At 40.5% G+C, this 24,671-nt stretch overlaps 1 protein-coding gene across 3 annotated transcripts in view; it reads right to left on the reverse strand.

Annotated features, from left to right (window-relative positions):
• Positions 1-1,307: 1,307 nt before the first annotated feature.
• STON2 (stonin 2) overlaps positions 1,308-24,671 on the reverse strand; it is a 79,022-nt gene continuing 55,658 nt past the window's right edge. For all 3 annotated transcript variants that reach the window (XM_033008557.2, XM_042790573.1, XM_033008556.2), the window contains exons 5-7: positions 12,652-14,487; positions 7,005-7,207; positions 1,308-5,890 (exon numbers count right to left, since the gene is read on the reverse strand). In XM_033008557.2, coding sequence (XP_032864448.1) covers positions 5,807-5,890; positions 7,005-7,207; positions 12,652-14,487 — 2,123 coding nt within the window. In that variant the 3' untranslated portion in view covers positions 1,308-5,806. The remainder of the gene's footprint in view (positions 5,891-7,004; positions 7,208-12,651; positions 14,488-24,671) is intronic.

A 24,671-nucleotide genomic window follows, 5' to 3' on the forward strand; every position in this document is an offset into this window, starting at 1 on the left:
GTTTCATGTTTTCAGACACATCTGCTGTGACACAGACCTGCACCTCAGCTGAAACAATGGGCTGCTTCTCTGTCTTCTGCTTTATGTCAGCTGACCTTCAGAAGCTTTTCTCCTCCTCATAAATTTATAACATACCTGGATTAGGTGGTAAGGGCAATCATGGCAACTAAGAGCATTGAAAGAAAATGCTGCTGGTTTCTCCTCTCCAAATTGTGCTATCTCAGTCTAGTGATGTCTTTTGTTTGGGTACACATTGCGCTGGCATGCTGACTTCTCCATCTCTTGTAAGGTGTTATTTTGACTTGTCTTGAAGGACTATTGCCAAGGTACTTTGAGCTCTCTGGTTTCAAATTTTCAGCTTTTTCTATAACTCTCTTTTTAAAACTATTTTGCGTATTATCAAGCCATCATGGTTAATATAATCCTACCCTCCCAATTTGGTAGTATCGTTTCCAAATGTCACTGAATATCTCAATTACAGTAAATAAACTGCTATTACTAACAACCCCTGAATCTTTCTATTTAACTTTCCTTCTTTTTTCTGGCTGACCTGATTGACTCTTGAATAATGAACATAAGGCATTGTTCCACGTGTACATCCATTTTCTTACACTGTAAGATGATTGATTTATTGTCAGTTGTACTGAGACATACTGTGGAGAATGTGCCGAGCTCAGAGCAATAATCTGAGCAGCCCTTATGATGGGTATCTGATTTTCTTTGGTCAACGAGACTGCCCAGCTCTTCAGTCTGATTCAGAGTGCTTTTGAGAAAAAGAGAAGACTGCAACCGGTTTCAGTGGCTGTAGGAGAAGTGGAAAGATGTTTGAAACGATCCGTAGCTTACTGAAGTCTGAAGGAACACAGAGAATCATAGCAGAGGACTAAACAGTTTAGACCTTATCCTTACACTTGCTTTGCAAACAGATGTTCTGATCACAGGAAGACACTGCCCTCGCATGTACTCCTGGCTTTAGTAGTCAGAGAACAGAAGAGACCCACCAAGCCGAAGCTTAAATTTTCGATTAATTTGTTTCAGGATGGCTTCATTCAAATGTTGGAACTATGTTAGCACTGCTCCACATGTCTGTTATGTGGCTCAAGCTCTAGGCCTGCTCCATTTCCTTTGCAGTCTATCGTTCAGTCTGGATGATCAAATGAAATAATCTCCTTTCTGTATACAGTCCCATTACTTTTAGTTTATGTCCTTCTTTATGCCATTCAAAACATTCCCTTTTCCTCTTCTGAATTCAAGACTTCTGACTTATCAGAATATACAGACATACAACTTCAATTTCACAGTGAAAATGTGGATATGATGTTTCATCTTAACATTTATTTAAGTTTTCCCGTCGTTTAAGCAAAACATGACATCCCACTTCAACAGATAAGATAAAAAGAAAAAAAATAAACCACCTCTACAAAGTTAGCCAGTGTATAGACTTTCTTATTTTACAAAACAAAAAGGTAGGAACATGTTACAACATAATCATCAAACCAATCAATGTCAATAGTGCAAAGAATGAATTGCAAGTATAGGAGAGGGAGGGAAGGTAGGACGGATGTGAGGGTGGATGGATGCATGTGTGAGTGGGTGGGTGGCTGAACAAAACAGGAAGGCTAGGAACAGCTATGCCTGTTATCACACAAAATTTTGTATCTCAGTCAATTCATGATGTAGATTTAATTTTAGTGGCAGAAGAGGGCAAGTAATTCATCCATAAGTGATCTCTGTGTGCTGCAAATTCTTGTGCTGGCCAGTTCTGGAGATGAATACAGCTATAAACATGAGCTGCTAGAGTCACTGAAAATAATTTTTCACCCTCTGGAACAGGGGCTTGATTAGTTTGTGTGCACTCAAGGGCCAAGGAAATTACTGAGAATTTAATGCAAGCAACAGAGTAAGTACCTCTAGGCTGAATTTTGTACATGCTTTCCTCTTGCTTTCAAGCTCTTTTGCATGCAGTTGCTCTCCATCCTGGGAGGTGAATGATCAAGGGGGAATTTTAGCAGCTACTAAGTCATGTGGACAGGTAGACCAACAGGTCTTGGATGTCCTGTCAAGTAAATATGCCAGCCAGCCACCCACCAGAAATGGTAAATTATTTCTGCAATGTTTCTTTTGATACTGATACAACGAAGAACCTAAAATCTGTCTCCTTCGTAGGATGACTAAATTTGAGTCTAAATAAAATAAAGGACAAAAATAACATCAGTCAGGTATCCTATTTCTCAGTGGAATTTACCCATCCATTTTCCTTTGCTAGCAAAATGTCCACAGTTAATAAATGTGAGAGGCATTTACTAGAAGAAGCTCAGCTGCCCAGAGATGTTGTTCATCTTCACCTCTTGTGATCAAAGACTATTTATTTTTCTAGGCAAAATTCCCTGCAATACCTCAAGTAGTACCACAATACAAAAATGAATCAAAACCATAATGAGAAATAGAAGGAAGGCTGAAAGTGGAAATAGCTTCAGGGAGTAAATGTACGCTTACCTTGAAGGCACTATTTCCTGCACGGAGTGTTGGAGTACTACAAAGCTTTCAAATAAACAAAAGAACAGTGATTATGTCTTTCTCAAAAGGAGTATTAAACCGAAACTATTCAAAGAAATTTTTCCCCAGGGTAAAAAAAATAAAAATAAAAAAATCCATTCCCACTACAGGCATAGCTTGTATCTAAATAATTTCTGCTATTCTAAAACTGACACACACCTCAGCTCTTTTCACCTCACTCCCATCAACAGTCTGTCCAAAGTACTAGTGTACCCCTATGGATGAAGAGTATATAGTTCATGTACATAAAGTTCATAAGTGACAGTATCCAACACTGAAAAATTGGCACTGTTTAATCAAGCAAGAACAGTGGAAGCCTCAAAAAGTGCACTTAGGATCCAAGTGTTCAAATGCTCAGGGCTCGTAATGGTGCTGCACTGAAAAAAGAATTCAGTGGTGACACCTGGTGATACCAACACTACATTTTCTAAAGATTTTGGTTGTTAGTGCTCTTTTGCAAAATCAAACTACCTACTCTAGTGCTTCAATAGGAAAGAAGATCTTTTGAAACTCTGGCCGAGGTATTCATCCTAAACTCTTGAAAATTCAGTGGCAGGTACATCAGAAAAATGTTCTCCAGAGATCAGAATGGATTCAAATAGCTTTTTAATACAGCAGAACACTTTTCCAGTTTTGCCTGCATAGCTCCATGAGGGCTGGAGGAGTTACTTCTGTTGTGCAACTCACTACATAAGAGAGATCGGAGGCAGGCCCATACTCTTTATTTCATTCATTAACTTTGAATTAAAAAAAAAGAATCCGTAATGAAGAGGTAGAGAAATTAAGTAAATCCAGAAACCTCCAGTATGTTCATCTTTCAGTTTTGGGGGGATGAAATATTATGTGGCTAGAGTATGGTAGAGACTGAATAGTTTAAGAATTCAACACAGATGGAAAATGATATTCCTTTGATTTTCTCCCCTCTTTAACATAAACATAATTTTGTTTATTTGATATTACTTATTTGTGTTTTCAAGGGCTGGGGGTCAATAGACAAAAATTCAGACACTGAACCTGCAGATCAGAGTAGGAGATCTCCCAACTGTCTCTTTCACAAAACATTCTCACACTTCCTCAGCAATATCTCAACTTCAGCTTGGTTTTGCTGGATTCTTGATGGTCCTTTGCAGAAACTGTACACTAGGAGCTGCAGTGACAAACAAGAAAAACACCCAAAAGTTCTTTGAAAAGAGTGAATTTTGTAGAGAGGAGTTGCCATGTACCTCATCACAGCCAGCCTGTAACAGAGCTGAGAATCAGTCACGAATCCAGCCCTGTGCTCCCAGATATTTCACAATTTACACAAATTATCATTTAATGAATAATAATTCTTTGCACTTTATTGGTAATTTTAACCCGCTGATCTCAAAATGCTTCATAAAAGTTATTAGCATTATTCCATTTACAGAGAGATGGTGCAAATGCTTAGTACTGACTGGTGTGCTCTGAGGAGCAAACTGGGCTTCAGCAGGACGCGGTGCAATAGAGTATTACACGGTCATTACGCAGCCCTAGAAGGACTGAGACGTTACGTGTTTACAGCGGTGTACCTGTGTAAATGGATAGCACTAAATTGACATAGACCTAAAATTTAGGTGCATATAAAAAGGCATTTATAAGTTCCCTATAATTTGTTTTAAATTCTACCACTACGAGTTTCAGACTCGGTGTAATTAATCCCATGTTTTATTTGGGATTTTAACAGTGTAGTGATGTTTATAGGAGTCACAGAGGAAATAGTAAATAGTGTATTAATTTTCTGTTATATGAAATGTAAAATAAAATAAATCTATAAATTTATAAAAAAGCTTTCATTTTAATTATGGTTTTAAATTACATTGCCAAGGCTTTCCAAATGTGTGATTTTAAAGTCAGCAGTATCCTTTCAAAAGATAAATGATTTAATAAATTACTGGTTTTACATTTAAAATTACCTTGAGATAAAATATTACACACGCCATGGAAACAACTACAAAAATGGGTACTTTGAACACTGTTTTCTCTGAAAATATGTGTGAATGAGTGATTTTTGCCTTCTGCATTTTTATGTAGAAAGAAGCTTTAAGACTTGCTGTTACTTTCATCTAAATAGAGATAAAAAAATCTCCATGATGGAAGCTTGGTTTTAATTTTTAAAAACACATTTTGGGTCCCAGTTAGTGGGGGTTTTATAAAGGTACCAGTTACTTATATTATAGGTTCAGGATAGAACATGAAAGTAATAGTGCGCTGGACAGACTTCCAAGGATTTTCAGGAAGGCAAACAACGCTGTCTATTAAAGTAATCGTGTTCTGACATTTTCAATAACCACCCACCTTACCCATCTAAGAAAACATCTTAAACAAAACCAACCCAAAGCCAACCCCCTATGTTTTTCCCTTAAGTATCTTTCTAGATAGGAATGATCTAATCTTAGCAAAGTCCCTCCTGTATCACTTCTATTATAACACACATTCCCTGTTACTAGCAGCCATAATCATGTTCAGTCAAGAGAACAGAAAAGCTCAGACTAACAAATAAAAAATTTTAAGAAACTATAGCGGCTTTCTTGTATGTTGTGCATACCCCATGAAAATGTGCACAATGACATGCTGTCCTTCAGGGGATGAGACAGGAAGGGGTGAATAGAAGAACAGCTAGATGATTAGCTGTCCTGTCTGTAGTTCATCTGCTTGGCCATTTACTATGTTTAGGATGCAGAGTGTTGATTCTCCAGAATGCTGCTCAGGGTTTTCACTCTGTTGACCACTTCAGAAATGAGATTTTATATAATTTTTCACTCAATGCTCCCTGGGTTTCATTTGGCAATTCAGAAGGAAATTAATCTGCCAGTGACCAAACCAACAGGCATACAATAAAAATGCTTAATGTAGGAGGGCAAGATTGTAAGTGAGATAAAGGCTGCTTTCTGGTTTGGCTGTGATGGTGGCCAGACCATACTTCAGTGCAGAACCTAGATGGTGAAGAGGCGGAAGAGGCAGTCTTGACTGTAATACGAGTCATTCTGTCTATATCCCAACTGTACTTAAATCGTTCAAGCAAGAGCCCAGGGGTCTGCTCCAAGCAAACCACTGACAAGCTTCTTCTCAAAGCATGGATCATTACAAGGAAAAATAATACTCTTTAGAGCATTATTTTAAATGTAGTACTCCATACTTTTTTAAAGAAAAATACCAAGACCCTGAAAGTCCCGTCTTTCAGGTCTGTTAATTTGACCACCCCTCTTGGGACTTGCAGACTGATCTTCTTTCACTGCATAGCACATTCATTGACATTTGCAGTATCTTCTCCCTTCAGATCCTCATTCAAGCTTTTTTTCTGCTCTATTTCAACCTGAGAGAGGAAAAAGAGGAAGAACATTTGTAGCAAGAAAGGAAAGCAAATGATTCAACAATCTTCCTTAGTGGTGGTTCATGTCCTGCTCAGGTGAAGAAACTTGGTAAACAGAGAATTGTGAAGAGGACACAGGGAGGGAGGGAAAGCTGGATTTTATCTACTCTAAGGGTTTTCAGTCTAATCCAAAGAGTTTTACAATTCAACAGTGTAATGACATCATTTCCAGAAGAGATAATGTCATGCAGAGAACCGGTCTCACATGATTTTACACTCATTATCAACCCCGGCTATACTTTGAATCCAAACCTAGAACCAAATGTGCAGAGGATAGGTGGCTTCTTAAGTGACAGCAGCAGACCAGCCTCAACATTAAACCCTCTAAAGACTGATGTATAAAGCAAAAAGATTAATTTTCAAAATGCACATCTACATTTATGTTCTAAAATTCAACATGTCCAAAAAGTCAGGGATAATCCAATGTTCAATTCTTGAAAGGGATACTTAGGAAGATCAAATACTATCTCCAGGGTATTTAAGAGACTACTAAAAATGTCATTACAATTACCAGTAAAAATATTTGTCATGAGAATCTTCTCAGTATCTCTCATCCTTGCTCTTAAAGAAGGCAGGTAGGATGCCAATTTCTCTGCTGAGCGATCAGCTAACATGCAAATTTTGGCATACTGAGATTCTTGGCAGGTATATACACAGTGCATTTTCCCATCTGCTCCTCTTCTTACGGCAGGCAGGAAGAAGAAATATTTAGGCAGGGAAATAATGTGATCCTTTTGTCTGCTGTAGCACTCCCACTGTAGCCACAATGAAGAACTCCCTGTTCACACTCTTACCATACCAGCTGATCCCCAATAGCTGGCTGGATGTATGCTCTTCCACAAAGCAACTGCAAGCAAGTTCATTCCATCTTTGCTGAGGGATAATGCACTGTTTGTTTGCCATGAATCAACAGGCTGCACATGGGTAGCTACTGCACAGTGCCTGGCATGTGCCAAATTCCCACCTCATCTGCCCATGATATTTTATTTGTTTGCCCACACTTTTCAGGACAAGGAAGTATGCAAAGTAACCATGACAGCCACATGCTCAGTTTTACCTTGTAACTGTAGTGTGCTGAATAGTTAACCCACTTCCTCACATCGGTCTTGTCCTCAACAGAGATGGACCGAACAGTGGCTTTGGATGCAGAAGTGGTAGGCATGTCAAATTCCACATCTACATAGCGGACAAAACTGGAAGGCACTTCCCGGTCAGAACCAAGCTCTAGGTGACAGAAGAAGCAGTGAGGATGTCCAGAAGCTGGAAAAAGAGAGCAAACAGACATGAAAGTTGTGTTGGATGGATCAGAAAACACAACATCTAGGAGGAAGCAACATCACAAAACTGAAAGAAACAGAGAATCTGCCTGCATGAACTAGTTCATAGCAAGTGACAGTGTATTACCTGTTTCAGTGCTGTTGGAGTTTCCAGACAAATTAAACAAACTGCAAAAAGGACTGCCACACACTCTAGTTTGTTTTTAGTGGGTGAAAATACAAGATGTAAACCAAGGACAGGAGGGTAAAGGTATTTCTATTCTTCTGATTCCCCCAGTATATGTAACATGCTAAGTACATTGTGGCACATCATTCTGAAATGTCATTTATTGATAGTTAGGGAAGGTGGGGTTTGGCAGATATTTAAGTTTTATTTGAAATAGTTATCTCCCATTTTTAGCAAAATAACATATACTGGATAAGGTTAAATGCTGAGCTGCATCAAGACATGTGTGGCTAGCAGGTCGAGGGAGATGATTGTCCCCCTCTACTCCACTCTTATGAGAACCCACCTGCAGTGCTGTGCCCTGCTCTGGGGCCCCAAACATAAGAAGGACATGGACCTGCTCAACTGGGTTCAGAGGAGGGACATGATCAGGGGGCTGATGCACCTCCCCTATGAGGACAGGCTGAGAGAGTTGGGGTGGTTCAGCCTGGAGAAGAGAACGCTCCGGGGGGACCTTATAGTGGCCTGCCAATACTTAAAGTGGGCCTGAAGGGAAGATGGGGAGGGATTCTTTATCAGAGAGAGTAGTGATAGCACAAGGGGTAATGGTTTTAAACTGAAAGAGGGTAGATTTAGGTTAGATATAAGAAATTCTTTACTGTGAGGGTGGTGAGACACTGGAACACACTGCCCAGAGAGGTTGTGGATGCCCCTCCAATAAGTGTTCAAGGCCAGGCTGGATGAGGCTTTGAGCAACCTGGTCTAGTGGAAGGTGTCCCTGCCCATGGCAGGGGGTTGAAACCAGATGATCTTTAAGGTCCCAACCCAAACCATTCTACAATTCTACAATTTCCTCCTGATTTTACTAAAAAGTGTACTTGTCCCTTAAGAGAAAGAGCTCTGAATGAGCCCGCTGAGCAAACAGGTGGTCTACAGAAGTTGTGCCTTGTGTACCTCATGCTTGGGACACTAATGAACACTGATGTGCTTCGTATTTTTGCTATAGCTTCAGTGGAAGGCCTCTAAAAGGTCTCCCTGGAGCCTCTTCTTCTCTAGGCTGAACAACCCCAACTCTCTCAGCCTGTCCTCATACGGGAGGTGCTCCCGCCCCCTGATCATCTTCACGGCCTCCTCTGGACCTGCTCGAGCAGGTCCATGTCCTTCTTATGTTGGGGGTCCCGGAGCTGGACACAGCACTGCAGGTGGGGTCTCATGAGAGCAGAGTAGATGGGGAGAATCACCTCCCTCGATCTGCTGACCACACTTGTCTTGATGCAGCCCCAGATACGGTTGCCTCATATTTCATTTTCCATCCACCAATACCCCCAAGTCTTTCTCCTCAGGGCTACTCTCAATCCACTCCTCACCCAGCCTGTATTTGTGCTTGGGATTGCCTCAACCCATGTGCAGGACCTTGCACTTGGCCTTGTTGAACTTCATGAGGTTTGCACAGGCCCACCTCTCAAGTCTGCCAAGGTTCCTCTGGATGGCATCCCTTCCCTCCAGCATGTCAACTGTATCACACAGCTCGGTGTCATCAGCAAACTTGCTGAGGGTGCACTTAATCCCACTGTCCATGTCACCAGCAAAGATGTTAAACAGCGCTGGTCCCAACACCAATCCCTGAGGAATGCTGCTTGTCACTGCTCTCCTCTTGGATATTGAGCCATTGACTGCAACTCCTTGAGTGCGACCATACAGCCAATTCCTTGTCCACAGAGTGGTCCATCCATCAAATTCATGTTTCTTTTCTCCAATTCAGAGACAAGGATGTTGTATAGGACAGTATCAAATGCTTTACACAAGTCCAGGTAGATGATGTCAGTTGCTCACCCACAGACTGCTTTTGTTTTGCATCTCTTGCTTCCTTGAGCTATTAACATTTCATTCTGACATTCAAGGATCTGATAATTCATATATATGGATGGGTTACCGTGATTGGAGGGTAGCTCTTCTAAACGACTCTGATGTCCCAACATGTTTGGATTAAAGGATATAATTTACTTCAGAAAGTATAGCAGCATGCCTGGGATCCACAGCCAAACTAGAACAAAGTTCAAATACCCAGATCCAAGGCTCCGCATAGAGACTACATCCCAGCTTTGACAGAAGAGTGTTTTCCAGTGATTGACGACTGGGTGGATGCTCTCCTAGTATTCTGCTTGTGGACTGAAAAAAACCAAACATGTAGAGCCCAGCCACCTGCAACTGAAGCTCTGCAGAGCCTGTAAATAGGCTTTCTTTATCAACTGCTTTGATCATATTAATTGTGAATATGAGAAGGGCAATAAAGTTTAACAGGCTGCTTTGGAAAGGATTTCAGCAATGTGCTCAGTAGAATCCAGTCCATAGTTTTTTCTTAGGTCAAATCCTAGAGTACACAGCCCTTCATTTGTCATATGCTTTTCAATGTCTAGTCATAAGCAGATGTTTTGGATATAAAATAATACAGACAGTGCTGATAACAAGCTCGGATCATAAGAGTACAAAAGGCCCCATCCCATTAGAAAGCACAAAGAGAAAACATTTGGATAAGACAGTGAAGCTGCTGAAATAATACTTCACAATTTGGGTGCTAGGATACTACAGCCTGAATGCAAGCAGTGAGCTGTGGGAGAGACCAGGTCTCCTCCCCTGTGGCACTGGCCATCAGGGCAGGCCCCGGCGCAGGGCTGATGGTGTCACACACCTCACAGCTACACAAAGCCTGCACCCGTCTGCGCGCAGGGAACGGAGTGACGCACAAGGGGTCCAAGTGGCTACCTGGAGACCTCTGGAGTTCCTGGGATCACGTTTGCAAGGAAGTGATGTGTCAGAGCACACAACGTGGATGAATGAAGGGTCTCGTAGTACATGCCTATTACGTGCTCCTCTGATAGGCACACGGGTCTGGCAGATAGGCACGTGTGCTGGAGGGATTCATACAGTGTATATGCCTCAGGTTATGGGGACAGGTTCTGTGGCCACTGGAGGCAAGGTGGAGCTGGAGACTGTGGCCACCTGCAGCATTTCCCCCCAGATGCAGTCCAGTGCCTCTACTGCTCTGGAGTCACCGGCACAAGAGCAGTTCATCAGCAGACCGGACGTTTACAGAGGACCCAAAGTGCTCTTAGGGATGAGTTGCAGGTGCCACAGTAAGAGAGCATGAAGTGAGTCAAGGGAATATTTTTATACTTAGTGCTTGAGAACTATATCATTTATAGGGACTTCTGCAAATAGGTGGAGGTGGGTTATTATACAACTTGTGGGTAGGGCTGGATACAGCCAAGCATGTACAAGGATGGGAATAGACCACATGTCAGTATCCCATGGTCAGAATTGTATGTGGTCCATTAGGCAAAAACAAAATGGAGTGATAATCAATGCTTTTGAGTACCATTTATATCCCTTTTTGTTTGCCATATACTTTGAGTAAGGAAAACCACGGGATGAAGAAATGTAAATAGTCCCTGAGAGGCAAGGTCAGATTTAAGCTACACTTGGCCTGCCCTGTCATCACTTTGGGATTCCCTCCCTCTCACATACCTCATGTGTCCTGGCCAAGACAGTGCTTGCAAGGCTCTTCCTTTCCCTGAAATTACATCTGACCTGACTGGAGGGGTAAGGACACTCTCTTCCTCTCAGGATGTAAACAAATACTAACTGCCTTATGTTCTGCATGGTGACACTGATGGATAGATGCTCTATGGCAGGGCTCCAACAGCAGTGCCAAGTCTATGATGCATTTCCCCCTGACACAGGATATGTATAATAAAGCCTTACACTGGGAGAGCTGAGATCAAGGAAACAAGAAACACACATCAGCACCTCCCTCCAAGCAGCAATGGGTAAGGGAACATCACTTTGCATGAGACAGTAGAGTTCTGCCTCTTCTCCTGGTTTGCTACCGGCACGTTCTGTGATTATGTTAAAAGTCTGGGGGCTTTTGTTTCCTCAGCTGTAATGTCTATACAGTATACTGAGAACTTTGGAGAGAGGACACCACAGAAGGCCCAATTTCACAGCATCTCATTCCCAGAGCTCATGCAGATGGCATAGTGAGATTTTCCTCACAAGCATGTTACTGCTCATAAACAGCCTGAGGTTAATTTTTCATTGTGATATTTCTCTTGAGTTTCTGAGCTCTCTCTTGTCATGCCCCACACCACAGAAAACATGGAGCCTTCACTTTTGTCAGCGATATCCCTCCAAATTTGTAAGCCATGGTGTAAATTGGCATCCTTGGGCTGAAATGTGATCCAAAAGATTAGAAGACTTGGATCACTGTTTTGCTGACACTATAGCTCAAACTCAGGAAAAACATATGTCCTTAGAAAGTGCCAAATCTAGTACAACACTGAACTTTCCTTCAGGGAATACTGAATACAGAAACCTCCCAGTCACCCAGCTGCATTACTACAGCATAAATACTAAAAAGTCCATCTCGTCTAGATCAGAGAAGTCAAGAATAATTCACTAGGAATAAAAATAAACCCAATTGTCTAGCTTTATTGCACACCACGCATGAAAAGCAGGAAGTGGAATGACTGGCAGCAGTGGCCAAAGGGAACAGTAGCTTGCCCATACTATTTGAATGTTTAATTATTAACATGTTACTAGAAATACAAAGACTTGTGGGTTTTATGTTGGTATTCTCTCTTCAGGTTTAAGCTGTATTTACCCGTCTGCACTGATTACAGAAACATTGCCACAAACTGGTGTTTGGAAATCTGTTTTTTTGTTTTTTTTTTTTTTTAATGGTTGCACAGTATCTTCTGTCCTCTTACAGTCCCTATTCCAGATATTTTATAGGCATTAGTTGTGGTGTATGTGTTGAAATGGCCCACTATGCTTGACATTGCATGGAAAAGAAATCGCATGTGCTGAAACTACAGCAATTTATCCGGTCCTGTCATTCAGCCCCATAGCATAGTATCTTGCCTTTGCAAGTTACCTGAAAAAGCCCTGTTTCCAATAATAATGCTAAGCACACAGAGATGTTTGATGCCTAAGTCCCATAATGTACACATAAAAGCAGAGACAGAAGGCATATTTTTTGCATCCGGAAAACCTAAACCTGTTTTTATCATTAGCAATGTTTGTAGGATACGTAAATCTACTGCAGTGAAGGGCCAGATAAATGCTTCATGCAACTAACTGATGTCCTTTGGTATACTACAGAGGATGACTTATCCCTCACCATGTAAAAAGAGTATTCCCTATCTTCCAAAATACATAACTCCTTTTAGTTCACTTCTGCAGAGATGGTATGCACCACTCACCTGAGTTTTTGTCAGGCAGTCGGTTTATCCTCCATACGATGGAATTAAAGGCATGCTCATATTTGGCAGTTCCCAAAGTTACTCTCATTACTGGCTCAGAACCAGACAGACTGGCTGATCCAAAAGTGGCCCCCTTGTTCACCTTGGCTTTCAAAGATTTCTCCCCCAGCACGCTCTCCCTGCGGAAGTTCTTCACCCACTCATTTGGCACTGGGTAGCGGATCATCACGTTTTCACAGGGGACCTGAGTTAAAGGGTCACGGTTAGAAGAGAACCCAGTGGACATCATCAGCCAGCTCTGCACCTCCACCTCAGCACCATTGATGCTGGCAGCTGTCCTCAGAGTAAAAGGCAAAGTTTTTTCAGCAAAGACAGTTCTGAATCTCATCAGCTCAAACCGGCAGGCATCCAAGGGGTTGAACAGGATAATACGGGAGTTATTAAACATATCCTCATCCACACATGAATGGAACTGACAGCTGTATAATTTAATCCACTTAGTGGTAGTAGTGGGCATAATATCCTGCCTTGCAACTATTTCATTCCCTTTGATCAGGATATCATTAAGGCCTAGTCTGCATTCTGCCAGGCCAGAAAGGAAGCTGAGAACATAGATATGGGTCAGCACACTGTGCTGGAGAATTACACTGTCTCCTTTGGCCAAGATGCCATGAAACTCATCCCTGACATCAACCGTGATTTCTTCTTCTTGATAGTTTAGTCCCACTGTGCTCAGATCTGTTGATGAGGCTGGCAAGTTCATCAGTGTGTCTTGCACAGCACTGATGAAGCTAAGGAAGTCTTCATAATCCGTAGTCCCAAGCTTGATAATTTGCTCTCTCTCCGCTGTGTGAGCAATGGCTGGCTTAGGCTGATACTTCTTTTTCTCCTTGTAGGTTGTGCGGTCCAACCGCACACTGTGTATCCTTCCATTCTCATCATAGTTCTGGAGTTTGCGCTCTGAAATCTCGTGATTGATTTCAAGTTTGAATTCCCGGAAAGGTTTCTCCAGTCCTTTCTCATAAAAAAGTTGTATACATCCACTGTCAGTTAGCTTGACATATATTGGTCCCCAGTGCCTGGATGACATAATATTCTTCTTCTCTGGGATCCTGAGCATCATTGGCCATCCGTCCTTTGGCTGAGCTGGTGCCAGGTTAAAAAAGGCTGCATTGAGATCATATGGCATCATGGGGTCATCATCAGGCAAGGTAGGGCTGCTCACACAATCTGGGTCTCCAATCTGGAGTTGCTTGAGCTGCTCTACAGCATCTGTGTGAGTTCCACTTCTGTTTGCCTCATGGAAACTGATGGTATCAGGCTCTTGATGGAGAATAATGAGAGAGTCTCTTTGGCTTTTGCCTGGAGCACTGGAGTCAGAAGAGCTTTTGGAACGCCTGTCTCGCTCCTCAAAGAATGAGCTGAATGGATTGATGGGTGAGGGTTGGACATCTCGCAGAGATTCATCCAGGAAGGGATTAGTAGCACTCCATGGTGGTGTTTCAACAGAAGGCAACTTAGTTAAGGAGGAGAGATCTAGTTTTTGAATTTTGGAGAGGTCCCCCAATGTGCTTTTAGGACGTTCTCTTTTCTTAAAGGATGTAGTGAGGTTAAAGTTAACATCTGGAGTCTGTGTTTCTGCAGGTGGGGTGTCTGCTTTCAAGGGAGAAAGGTTCTGCGGTGAAAAACTGACTTCATTGTCATCAAAAGTCACCCAGCTGGGAAAGCGAACTGTGGTTGGGGTAGGTGAATGCCCATTCATGGAGGTGTTGCTCAGCTGCCAGTTGACAGCCTCCATATCTATCTCTTCATCTTCCTGGAGAGATGAGGAATTGTCTTTAAAAAAAGAGGGGAGAGGAGGAAATTTTAGCTAATTATTCTGAAGTTACCTAGTTATCTCCGCGAAAAGAAAACCATAGTCTGCACAATAGTTTGCATGCTCAAGAAAGGCCTATTCATATGCTGGGCAAGAAAGATAGTTAGAAGACTTGGCTGAAATGCTGAAGAGTCTGGCAAGAATTAATGAAGAAATAGACAGTTGAACAAAGAAAAGGAATGCAGGAAGAAATACAAAAGGAATGACAGCAATGACTGTATTGCTCTCATTCCAACATAATGACGTAGAAAAGAAACGGCCCACATATTGTAGTGATTTTTTTTAAACTTCCATCTCTAAACTTTCAGGCTGCATTTCTTCTCTCCAATTCTGTCATTTTCCTGTTCTGTTCCCTCTCACTCTTGTTCTTATTTTTTCCTTTTCTGTCCCCATACCCTTTGCTCTAGAGAGGAATCCAGTAGTGACAGGGAATGAATGTTGAGGAAGAACATTTCTCTACTCTGTCCTCACGTACTTGTTTGTGCACTTGCTGTTATCACACAAGCACATATGGATATGGTGAAGGTGCCATAAAAGGCGCCTAGGTGGCATTTTTGCCCAGGATGTATTCAGCAAAGACTCTTTGGCTTACCCAATGGGAAAGAGTCCATGGATGTCTCTGAAAAATCTCTCAGATAAGCTGTGATCTAGGGATGTATGTTAGGATAAGGAAAAAACATATTTTTGACTTGTATTGTGAAAGCTGTCCTCATTACCTGTTAGGACATGGCACCTTTGACCAGTATTTTCCTAGTCTCAGGCTCTGCGAAGACACTTCCCAGAAGCCTCTATCATATGGTGGTATTTCAATCCCAGCTCTTTCTGGAGGAGAGTAAGGTGTTTTCCAAAATAAGCATAAATTCTCAGAGTTCAGAAATTAAGGGGTTTTCTTCCCATTTTCTTCCAACTGGGCTAATGAATCAGTGTGCTCCTCAAAATGAGCAGCCAGCATGAAATTATACTCTGGGGCTGCACCATGGGTTTACTCTACATATGATTCAGCAGTGCTAGCATTTGCGCCTCTTGTTTCTGATAAATACAGAGATCTCATGTTTTACACAAGTCACTGTTCTTTAGTAGAAGCAGATAAGTGAGTGTAAAATGTAGCACTTCGGTATGGTTGTATACCTGTGATATGAGCATATTTTACAGTATTAGCAACAACAACAAACTATTTAAGTCATTTAAATTGCCACCAGTTCCCCAAAAAGATGAGCTTGATCTCCATTCTGCCTCAACCATAAGAGACAATTTGAATTTTGACTCCAGTTACCATTTGGAATATGAAAGAGGGAATATTCATGTCAGCCAAAGTCCTGCCATTAGCTCATTATAATGTCTTGGGCAACTTGATTTTCTGGACCTCTCTTCCCAGCTGTATGGAAGTTCACCCAACCTTTTGATCTAAGGACAAAACACAACATGCAAGTTCTAATGGTTATTATAATTGAGAATTATATATGAAGCAGATTTATACCAATTTGTTTTTCAAGCCACAATAATAACAAAGAAATAACAAGAACAGATAGCTTTTACAGACTATCTGTGCATTTCAAAGTGTATTTAAAAAGAAGTGGCACTATCTCAATTTCCCAGATTTTCTTCTCTACCCTGCCATTTCACTCCCACCTTTGCACAGTGCCTCTCTGTAGTCCCTGCTACTGGTTGTACCACTGGTTTATCTGTTAAGTTTTGACACAAGACTATAAATAGATTTGTGGGGGAAAAAAACAACAAGCCAACTGATTATCATCCACAACCTAAGTGAGAAAGTAATAAAAAAGCCACCAAGAATAATCTGACGTTGTTCCGATCCTCAGGTCCATACCAATAACTTCTGTGTTGTCTCATACCTTTCCAGTACTTTCATCAGCAAGCATGTAGTCCTCTGAGGCAATGAAAAGATGTGGTAAGAATCTCTGGTTTTATGGTGCTTCTGGGAAAACATCCCCCATTTCTTTTAGGACTTCTAAAAGTCCTGTGTTCAGGGATTCTTAATAATAGGGCTTCTTAAGAGCAGACCACCTATTCCCTGTCTACACTTACAGTTTTCCCCTTTCCTGTATCTTAGGTTTTGAATTGCAGAAACCAAATGTGATTCCACAAATAAAGTGTTAACACTTCTGGTAAGTTTGAGAGAGGCAGATGAGAAGACCTCCTTGAGAGTCCATATGAAAAACACACAAAAATCACCTGAAAAATTTATTTCTAAACTGAACAAGTTTTATAAAATGAATTGCTTTTTTTGATCCAAATGCCCAGAAATACAGCAGAAGCATTAAGAGAAGATGGTTTTATGTATGTAATAATTTGTATAATTTTATTTTATAGAAAAAAATCAATAAAATGTTATGCGGTTTGATATGTGGAAGTGTCAAATCTGGGAAGTAAAATAATCTTTCTTTCCCAAACTAAAATCAAAAGTACATTCTTCTGCTGCCAAAGAACCATATGGTTGGATTTACAAATATTTGAAGAATACAGAGGTGGTTCAGGTTTTTAGCTTTGTCTGTAAGAGAATGACTAATAGCTGGGAGGATAAAAATAACAGTATGCTAATGCAGCTAAGCATCCAAAGAAGGTTCCTGAGAACTAGATAAAATAGTGTGTGTATCCTAAGAGAAATATTGGAACCTCTGCTTCAAAGGCAAATACAGCATGGTGAAAAATCTTGACATGATGGCTTAGACAATTACTTCAGATTTTTAGCTTCTTGACTTTTGATGAGTTACTGAACATGGGTGATAAAGCTTAAAATGCAAATGTCCTTCAATTTGGCAGTAGGTCTGGGAGAGGACACTTAAGGAAGCGATTCCCTGTGTGAACTTCTTGCTTTCATAACTGTTTTCAAAATCCCTTCATACAAAATATATCAAGATGGTAGCTTGCTGATGGGGTGCAGGCAGCCTTCAAGCCAGAGTGACGCCTGACTGAGAAAGACTACATCTGCATAAAAAAAGGAAGAAGTGATCAAAACAAAGCACTAGCTTTTTCCTTCTTGACTGACTGACTTTGCTTTCATAAGCAAATGACTTTGATAACTGTTTACTTTGTAAAATTAACATATCTTTTAATTGTCTGACCTTGTCAGATTCCAACCTGACAGGTTGCTTCAGCCAAAACAAAACACAGGAGCAGATTTACCAAGGAAGTGAAGGGGACAGTAGCTCTGTCTCCTTTCCCAGTGACACCAGCGACATGTGAGCTCTGGGGCAAGCAGCCTCAGGCTGCCCACACAACTATGCATCTCTGCATTCATTCCCCCACATAAGTGGTGCCTGCAACCAGCACTGGCCGTACCTTCCTACATACATGCCTGAACATAATTACCAAGCCATTAAATAATTCAGAAACTTAAGTCCCCAGTGAGTGATAAAATGCCAAGCTGCATTGTAAGTTTTTTTTTTTTTTTCTGTCCACAGGCTTCTTAATGTTTTGTTGGCTTTGCAAGTGTTTAGTAGCAAAATGGTTAATCATTTCAATATGATCAATTGGAAAACAGCATTATTATAATCGATGTACAACATCTCACTGTGATTGGCCTCTTGTGACTCACTGCAAGGAAAGAAAGCTTTGGGTCTCCTTGTTGTATCATCTTTTCAGTCTTTGATTTAAACTATTTTGGCCAAAAGCACCAGGTAGTGTCATGTTACCAGGTAGTATCATGCCTGGGGAAAAGGCAGCCATCCAGCTGCTAAAGGACATTGATATTGCAAACTGTTCATGACCAAAAACTGTGCCACAGAAGTAGGAAGATCTGTGAGTGTTAAACACCTTTCAAGAAGAAAGGCAGATAACAACTTTAAGAAATGAGTCTGAGCAAAAGCCTGGATTCTCAAATTTCTGAGTACTTGTCTATTTTGCCTCTTGAGAGAAATTAACTCAGAGCTTCCTGGTGTGACAGTTTCTGTTACCTGAATATATTAATTTACATTTAACTCAGGTAGCTCTGCTCTACACTTTATTCTGTAGTACAGGCATACTCTTAACATGGTCACAACTTCCTATGAGGTACTCACTTCCTTGATATAGCCAACATGATTCCCTCAGACAAAGTATGCATTGCTAAGTTTTCTGTTGGCATAGTTGGCTCTATTCTAGGACTCTTTCTCGGAAAGTAATCTACATAAAGTCTACCAGACACTAATATACAGGCAGGTAGTACTTCAGATTTGGCCTTTAAAGATCAGTCAGGTCGAGAGGATGCCAGTTACAAAACCTGTAGTGTCCTTGTGTAAGCAATGATAGAAAAGCAGAAAGTGCAGATAGATAGACAGAATCTGGGAGAAATCATGGACTAGGTTGTTGTGCAGTTATCTCTCCATGACAAATGTTATGCTTTCACATACTTTCTTGTGACATATCTGGTAATTTCCCTGAATTTCTTTCCCATATCCAAGTCACAACAACTGTGTCTGTACACTTTTTTTTCTTGTGGTCTGTCATGTTTCTGCTTCTTCCAAGTCAAATAGAGTAATTTAAAAAATATTTAAAGTGAGTGGGCTATCGCTCTGAAGAGATAGAACTGGACTCCTGTTTCCAGCCTTGCCACTGACATGCTATGTGGCTCTGGGAAAATGCTTCATCACTGTCACATCACATCGCAGCTTCTGATTCTTTTCCCACTTTTTGTAATTTTTGACTATAAAAGTGTTGAATGTGGAACAGTGATTGTTCCTCTGTACTATAGCATCCAGTGCATTTCTAGGAATCTCACAGAACACAGTGTGTGAAAACATCAAAGAACTGGGTATAAATCTACAAACTGATTTAATGAATGTTATATCTATGGACTTGCAAAGAGTTTCAAGTTTGGCACAAGCTATGAAGCCAGGCCTGTTTTTGTAAGTTTTCCTGTTTGTCATGGCTCTGTTAATGGTGGAAGGCCAAATCTGTTACTGCCGCAGACATCAGTGTAACTTTCTCTAGCTAAATAAACCTACAGTAAAAAAGTGCCATGGAAATTGGTTGCAAGAATCTGCAACTCAAAGCACAGACTTCTTGTCTATGGGAAGTTACTACCTGCTTATTTTGCGTAGAAAATATCTTCATGAGGATAACAGTTTTTACTTCCACATGCTTCCCTGGTTACCTATGCTATCAATCAGTGTATGGTAATATTAAGGGAATACCTAGGAACAACTTCTCCCAACGAACAGGACACTTTCTTCTCATGAGCTTCAGTACAGACTTTGGAGACAGAAGAAGAGGCAATCACCTTGCCTCCTTGCAAATGGATTATGGGGATGGGCCAAAAAGCCCCAAAGCCCTTGACCAGCAACACCCGACAGGCTGGAACACAGATTTGTAAGCACTCCTGCAGGTTCTGAGTGTCTCTGCAAGATCTGACATGTGGAAGAGATGCTGCTCACACAGTCCTTGCTCTCTACTCCTGCCGCTGAACACACCACATACAAAAATTTAACAGCAATCTAGTTCTCCAGCACACTGTGCTGTTTTTAATGTTATAATGTTATTAATTGTTTTAACGTAATTGTTTCAAAAGTTATGTTTTTAACTTCATACTTTATGGCACAGCTAAGAGACATTTCAAAATCGCTATAGACTAAGTAACCAGCAGGAGAAGGTGCAAGATGAAAGACTGAAGTCACAGACCTGATCTCTATGGTTCCCTTTCTTATTCCTTCTCCTCCCACTTGACAGGCTTCTCAGATCATGTTGAATGGATTAATCCTTAGATAACTCTTCTGTTCATCATACTCTGTCATATCCTATCACTACAACTCGGCTGTCTAAATTTAGGTCATGTAAATCAGTGGCCTGATGAAACCTAGTGTAGTTTTATCTCAAATCTGCAGTACTACATAGTCTGTTCCCAGCAGTGGGTTAATGACTATTTAAATATGATGCCTGTTGCTTGGTTAACTATTGCAAATTTATCACAAGTCCTAACATAAGTTTAACTGTCAAAAAAAGTTAAATTAAATTAAAAGTTAAAAAGAAGTTGTATCACAGAGCTTGCAGCTCTATTTAAAACACAATGAATTTCATCTACATTCAATTAATTTATCCCCATGAGTCTCTCATCTTTATAACAACTGCTATATTTCATGTTAAATGTAAGCCATCATGCAGACACCAAACTGAAGATAAAATACAAGTAAATTATGACTCAGCCACTCACAGCTAGATTGCAGCCACCCTCATACTGCAAGAAAACTGTTGAAAAGGACTGTCCTCCATCTAGTATCTTAAAAGACCTTAGAAGTTTTTATGGACTTTGTTCATTGATGATTTGACATTTTCTTATTATTCTGCATCTACTACACAAACATATGTATTTATGGGAAGGTAGGACTACTGCATTTCAGGCACTCGTGCTTGCCATGCTTCATTGCCCTGAATTATTTGCCTTGTGTCTCCTTCACTCACGCTGCCTCTTGCTGCTTGGAGCGGGAAGAGAACATCTTCCCAACAACTGAGCCTGACCTAACCATTACGAAACTGGTACCAGACTACCCATAAGAAGTGGTAGGTGCAGCTGGAAATCTCATTGCAACCAGCTATGTATGATGCTATTTGAGTGCCTTTTTTTGTCTTACCTGTTTTCCTCTCCTCAGTTTATTTTTATTCAACTGGAAAAAATAATTAAACGGAGACTGAAATTCAATCCGAGACCTGTCATTATTCCTTGAGTAAAGAAAATGTTCAAGATAAGAAAATTAATTTGCAACTTAGAACTTTCCTGCATGATTTAATTTAAAAATACTCAACATTTTTATTGCGTTATGTTTATTAGCTAGTTAAAAATATGGCTCTTGAAAAAAATTTTCAGATGTAATATTGAATCACTGAAGCAATATTTCAGCAACTCATAATCTTTGTACAGAACTCAGCTACACCATCTGCTCTCAGATGTAACTATAGTTTTGTAGAAGTTTCTTACATGTTCAGCAGTCTGTATTATGCAGTGGGCTGAGCAATCAGAATGGATCTGGTTAGTCTTAAAACAAAACCAAGCATCTGTAACACACCTCATGCACAAAACTGGTGAATTAGATTCCTACAACAGATATTCATATTCAGAAAATGTGCTTTCCAAATATATTGCTCATGTTTTAGTCTGTAAACACTTAGAAGTTAGTGTACTAATACTTAGACATAATTACAGTCAAGAGCAAACACACAACCTATCCAGAAATCACCAAAACAGTGCAGCAAATATAGATATATAGCTTTGAAATATAAGTGCCTGTATGCCCGGGTCTTCAATTAACACCAACTTATAATTTGGACAGAAGATTCCAAATTAGACATAGTTCATGCAAGTCATGGGCAGGGTTGTTAGTGTCCTGAATAAACTGTTAGATCTTCACATCAGGTAGGAATTACATGGCAATAAGAGGCAATAAGTAACTTTAAAGGGAAATAAAACTCTCCAAGCGATAGCTAGAAGACATTGGGTACTCTAAGAAAAAGCACCGTTTATCACTTAAAGCCAGTTTTCTTTGGTTTTCTTTTTTTATTTTTTTTTTTTTGTAGTAAAGAAGGCTACTTTGAAAACAAATTGAAGTAAATATGTTTTGTTTGTGTAACATACTTATGCAGAGCACAGTTCTCCTCTTATGTGTTAAGAAATGGTAGTGAATGGGTCCCAAAACTATTACAGAAAAGAAGGCTTTTTGATTTAAACGCATTTGAGAGTCACAGACCTAGAAAGCACGTGTTTTTCCTGTGCTTCCATTAGCTGGCCAGAAGGTGGTACATTAAGACTGATAAAATTAGAAGTCGTCTTCAGGATTTTTGCAAGATTTAGACAAGACTATGCCTGTTCAAAGAATTCACAATATTTATGTAACATAATTCTATTGTTCCATAATTAAGAATAATTTGAGTCAAGTTGTGAACAGATTTCATGTATGTGGTGGAGAAAGCATTAAAACATGTTGGTTTTCCTTAGAACTTATTTCTATTAAACAAACATAATATACGCATAAAGTAAACATCTTAGCAACTATGATTCACTACACAGCAACTTTGTTTCCATCCCTGAAGACATAGCATAGATAAAACTGACTTATTTTCACTACTATGTCATCTAACTTTGTTCTCAGCAAGGTGTGCTCAGTCCAGAGGTTACCAAGACTATGACTACACCCTAGTTTTAGTCATTATTACTACCAGTGGAGTACTTATGCTCCCAGTTTGGCTAGGCGAGACAAAGCCTGCGTGGGAGGGGACAGAGCAGAGCTGGGACACACAAAGCTGAACCCGTTCCAGTAGAGGGATCAATGAGAGAATGACAGGTTCTCTGGAGAAGAATTAATCCTTCTGCTTCATCTTTTATCCAAAAGGAGAACAAGGAGCAAACATGAACAGAAGACACACACATGGCATTTTTCAAAAGCAGCTCCTGAAAGGTACTTTGAAAAAATACAGTGGCAAAGATAAATGAAGTCGGTTTGCCTCTGAATGTACTTTGGACTTTGCTTCTATCCACAGAGGTCTGCTTCCCTCTGATTTTTATCAGCAGTACATACAGCATATCCTTCAGTAGTGGAACTGCCACTGACACGAGACCACAGAGCTCATGAAGAAATATTCTGGGAGCGAATAAGAAAAGAGAAATGCTCCTGCTAGCCTAGAATGTTTCAGGATGTTAATGATATTTGGCAAGCAGAATAAATCTGTAGGCAGTCTTACAAATGCAAAGACAATCCCACTCTATCTCGGAGGAGCCAATGCTAGGATCCGCTTAACAAGCTCTCTTTTGCAAAGAGCAGTTACATAAATTTCTCATACACAGACAATACGCTACTTCATTATGCCATAATTTTACAAGCAAGGACTGGTAAAAAAATACGGAGTTTTGTAGACCTGTTAAGTTTTGTCTCCAGTGCTTGAGATAGTACCATGTAGAATAAGCCTGACTTTTGCAGTGCCAGACTGCAGGTGGAAACATGCTAGCTACTGGATCCTCTCGGAATTTGGGGTCCTAATAAGCAGCATGTTTGACTGCAAAGCAACACGCTATGGTCTCATGCATCAAGTTATGGTTCCGAAAGGCAGCTGCAGTATTGCATAAGCGTGGGTGTCTGGCTCTGTTGAATAAATGCGAGAAAAGTTCCCATAGCCATCTGAAAATTGAAGGCAGAGGACCATCATGTGTGTTAGATGTCTGAAACATTCTGGGTTTGCTATTGCCAGTCCACGAGTTCAGAAACTGTACCGGTAGTGACCACAAATGGTAACGCCAGCTGATGACAACTTGGTAGTCAGTGCAAAATAACTGGCTGATCTCTAATTCCTAGGTGGATGTGACTGAAGCCAACATTACCCCAACTATCTGCTCGGTCTTGTGCTGATTCCGTAGCAAAAAAAAAGACAAGTCAATACACATGGATGTTGAATAAGCCTGCAGCAGTTCTCAATTCACTGCTTACAAAAACAAGCACCAATGTCCATCTCTGCACATCATTTAGAAAGAGGCAGGACAAGATATATCAGGGAAAGAAGGAATGCGTTTTGCTTGATGACTGACATAAAAAGGTACAAAATTAAAATTTATATTGATAGACAAAAATTTAAACCTCTCCACTGCAGAGAAAAAAGTGATGGGGGAAGGAGAAGAAAAACCAGACCTTTGTCATTTTACATCTTCAAAATACACTATTGCCACACTTCTGGCTCCCCACTACATTTAAAAATAGTAGCACTAACTTCCTCATTCCTGCACCCAAGGCATTTCCCAGGATCAAGTTTTATATCATATTAAGTCAGCAGCTCACATCCTGTCTGCCAGATTTGTCTGCATATCCCAGGTTACCCGGGCAAGAGGTAATCTCATATTTATACACTACCTTTACCCTGAGCAATATCAAAATGATTTACAAGTTATGACACTGCTGTTATTTCAGAAAACCCAAAGACCAATTTCCCAGTTTCTAATGTAAGACTCTGTGGTAACATCAACTTCAGCTACATATTTTAATAATTCAGTTACCTGATGAACTGTAAAGACAGATTTGTTCCACAGACAACACAGCTGATACATACCTATAAATTATGGAAGCCAACAGTGTTACACTTTTGCCTGAAGCTTATGCTAATATTTCTCCCCCCTCCCTGTAACTTGTTATGCAAACATTTTCTGTTTAAAGTGCAGAGAAGACCTCATAACTAT

Source organism: Tyto alba, unplaced genomic scaffold (assembly GCF_018691265.1).
Source record: "Tyto alba isolate M040663 unplaced genomic scaffold, T.alba_DEE_v4.0 Super-Scaffold_18, whole genome shotgun sequence".
In the NCBI taxonomy this organism is placed as follows: Eukaryota; Metazoa; Chordata; class Aves; order Strigiformes; family Tytonidae; genus Tyto; species Tyto alba.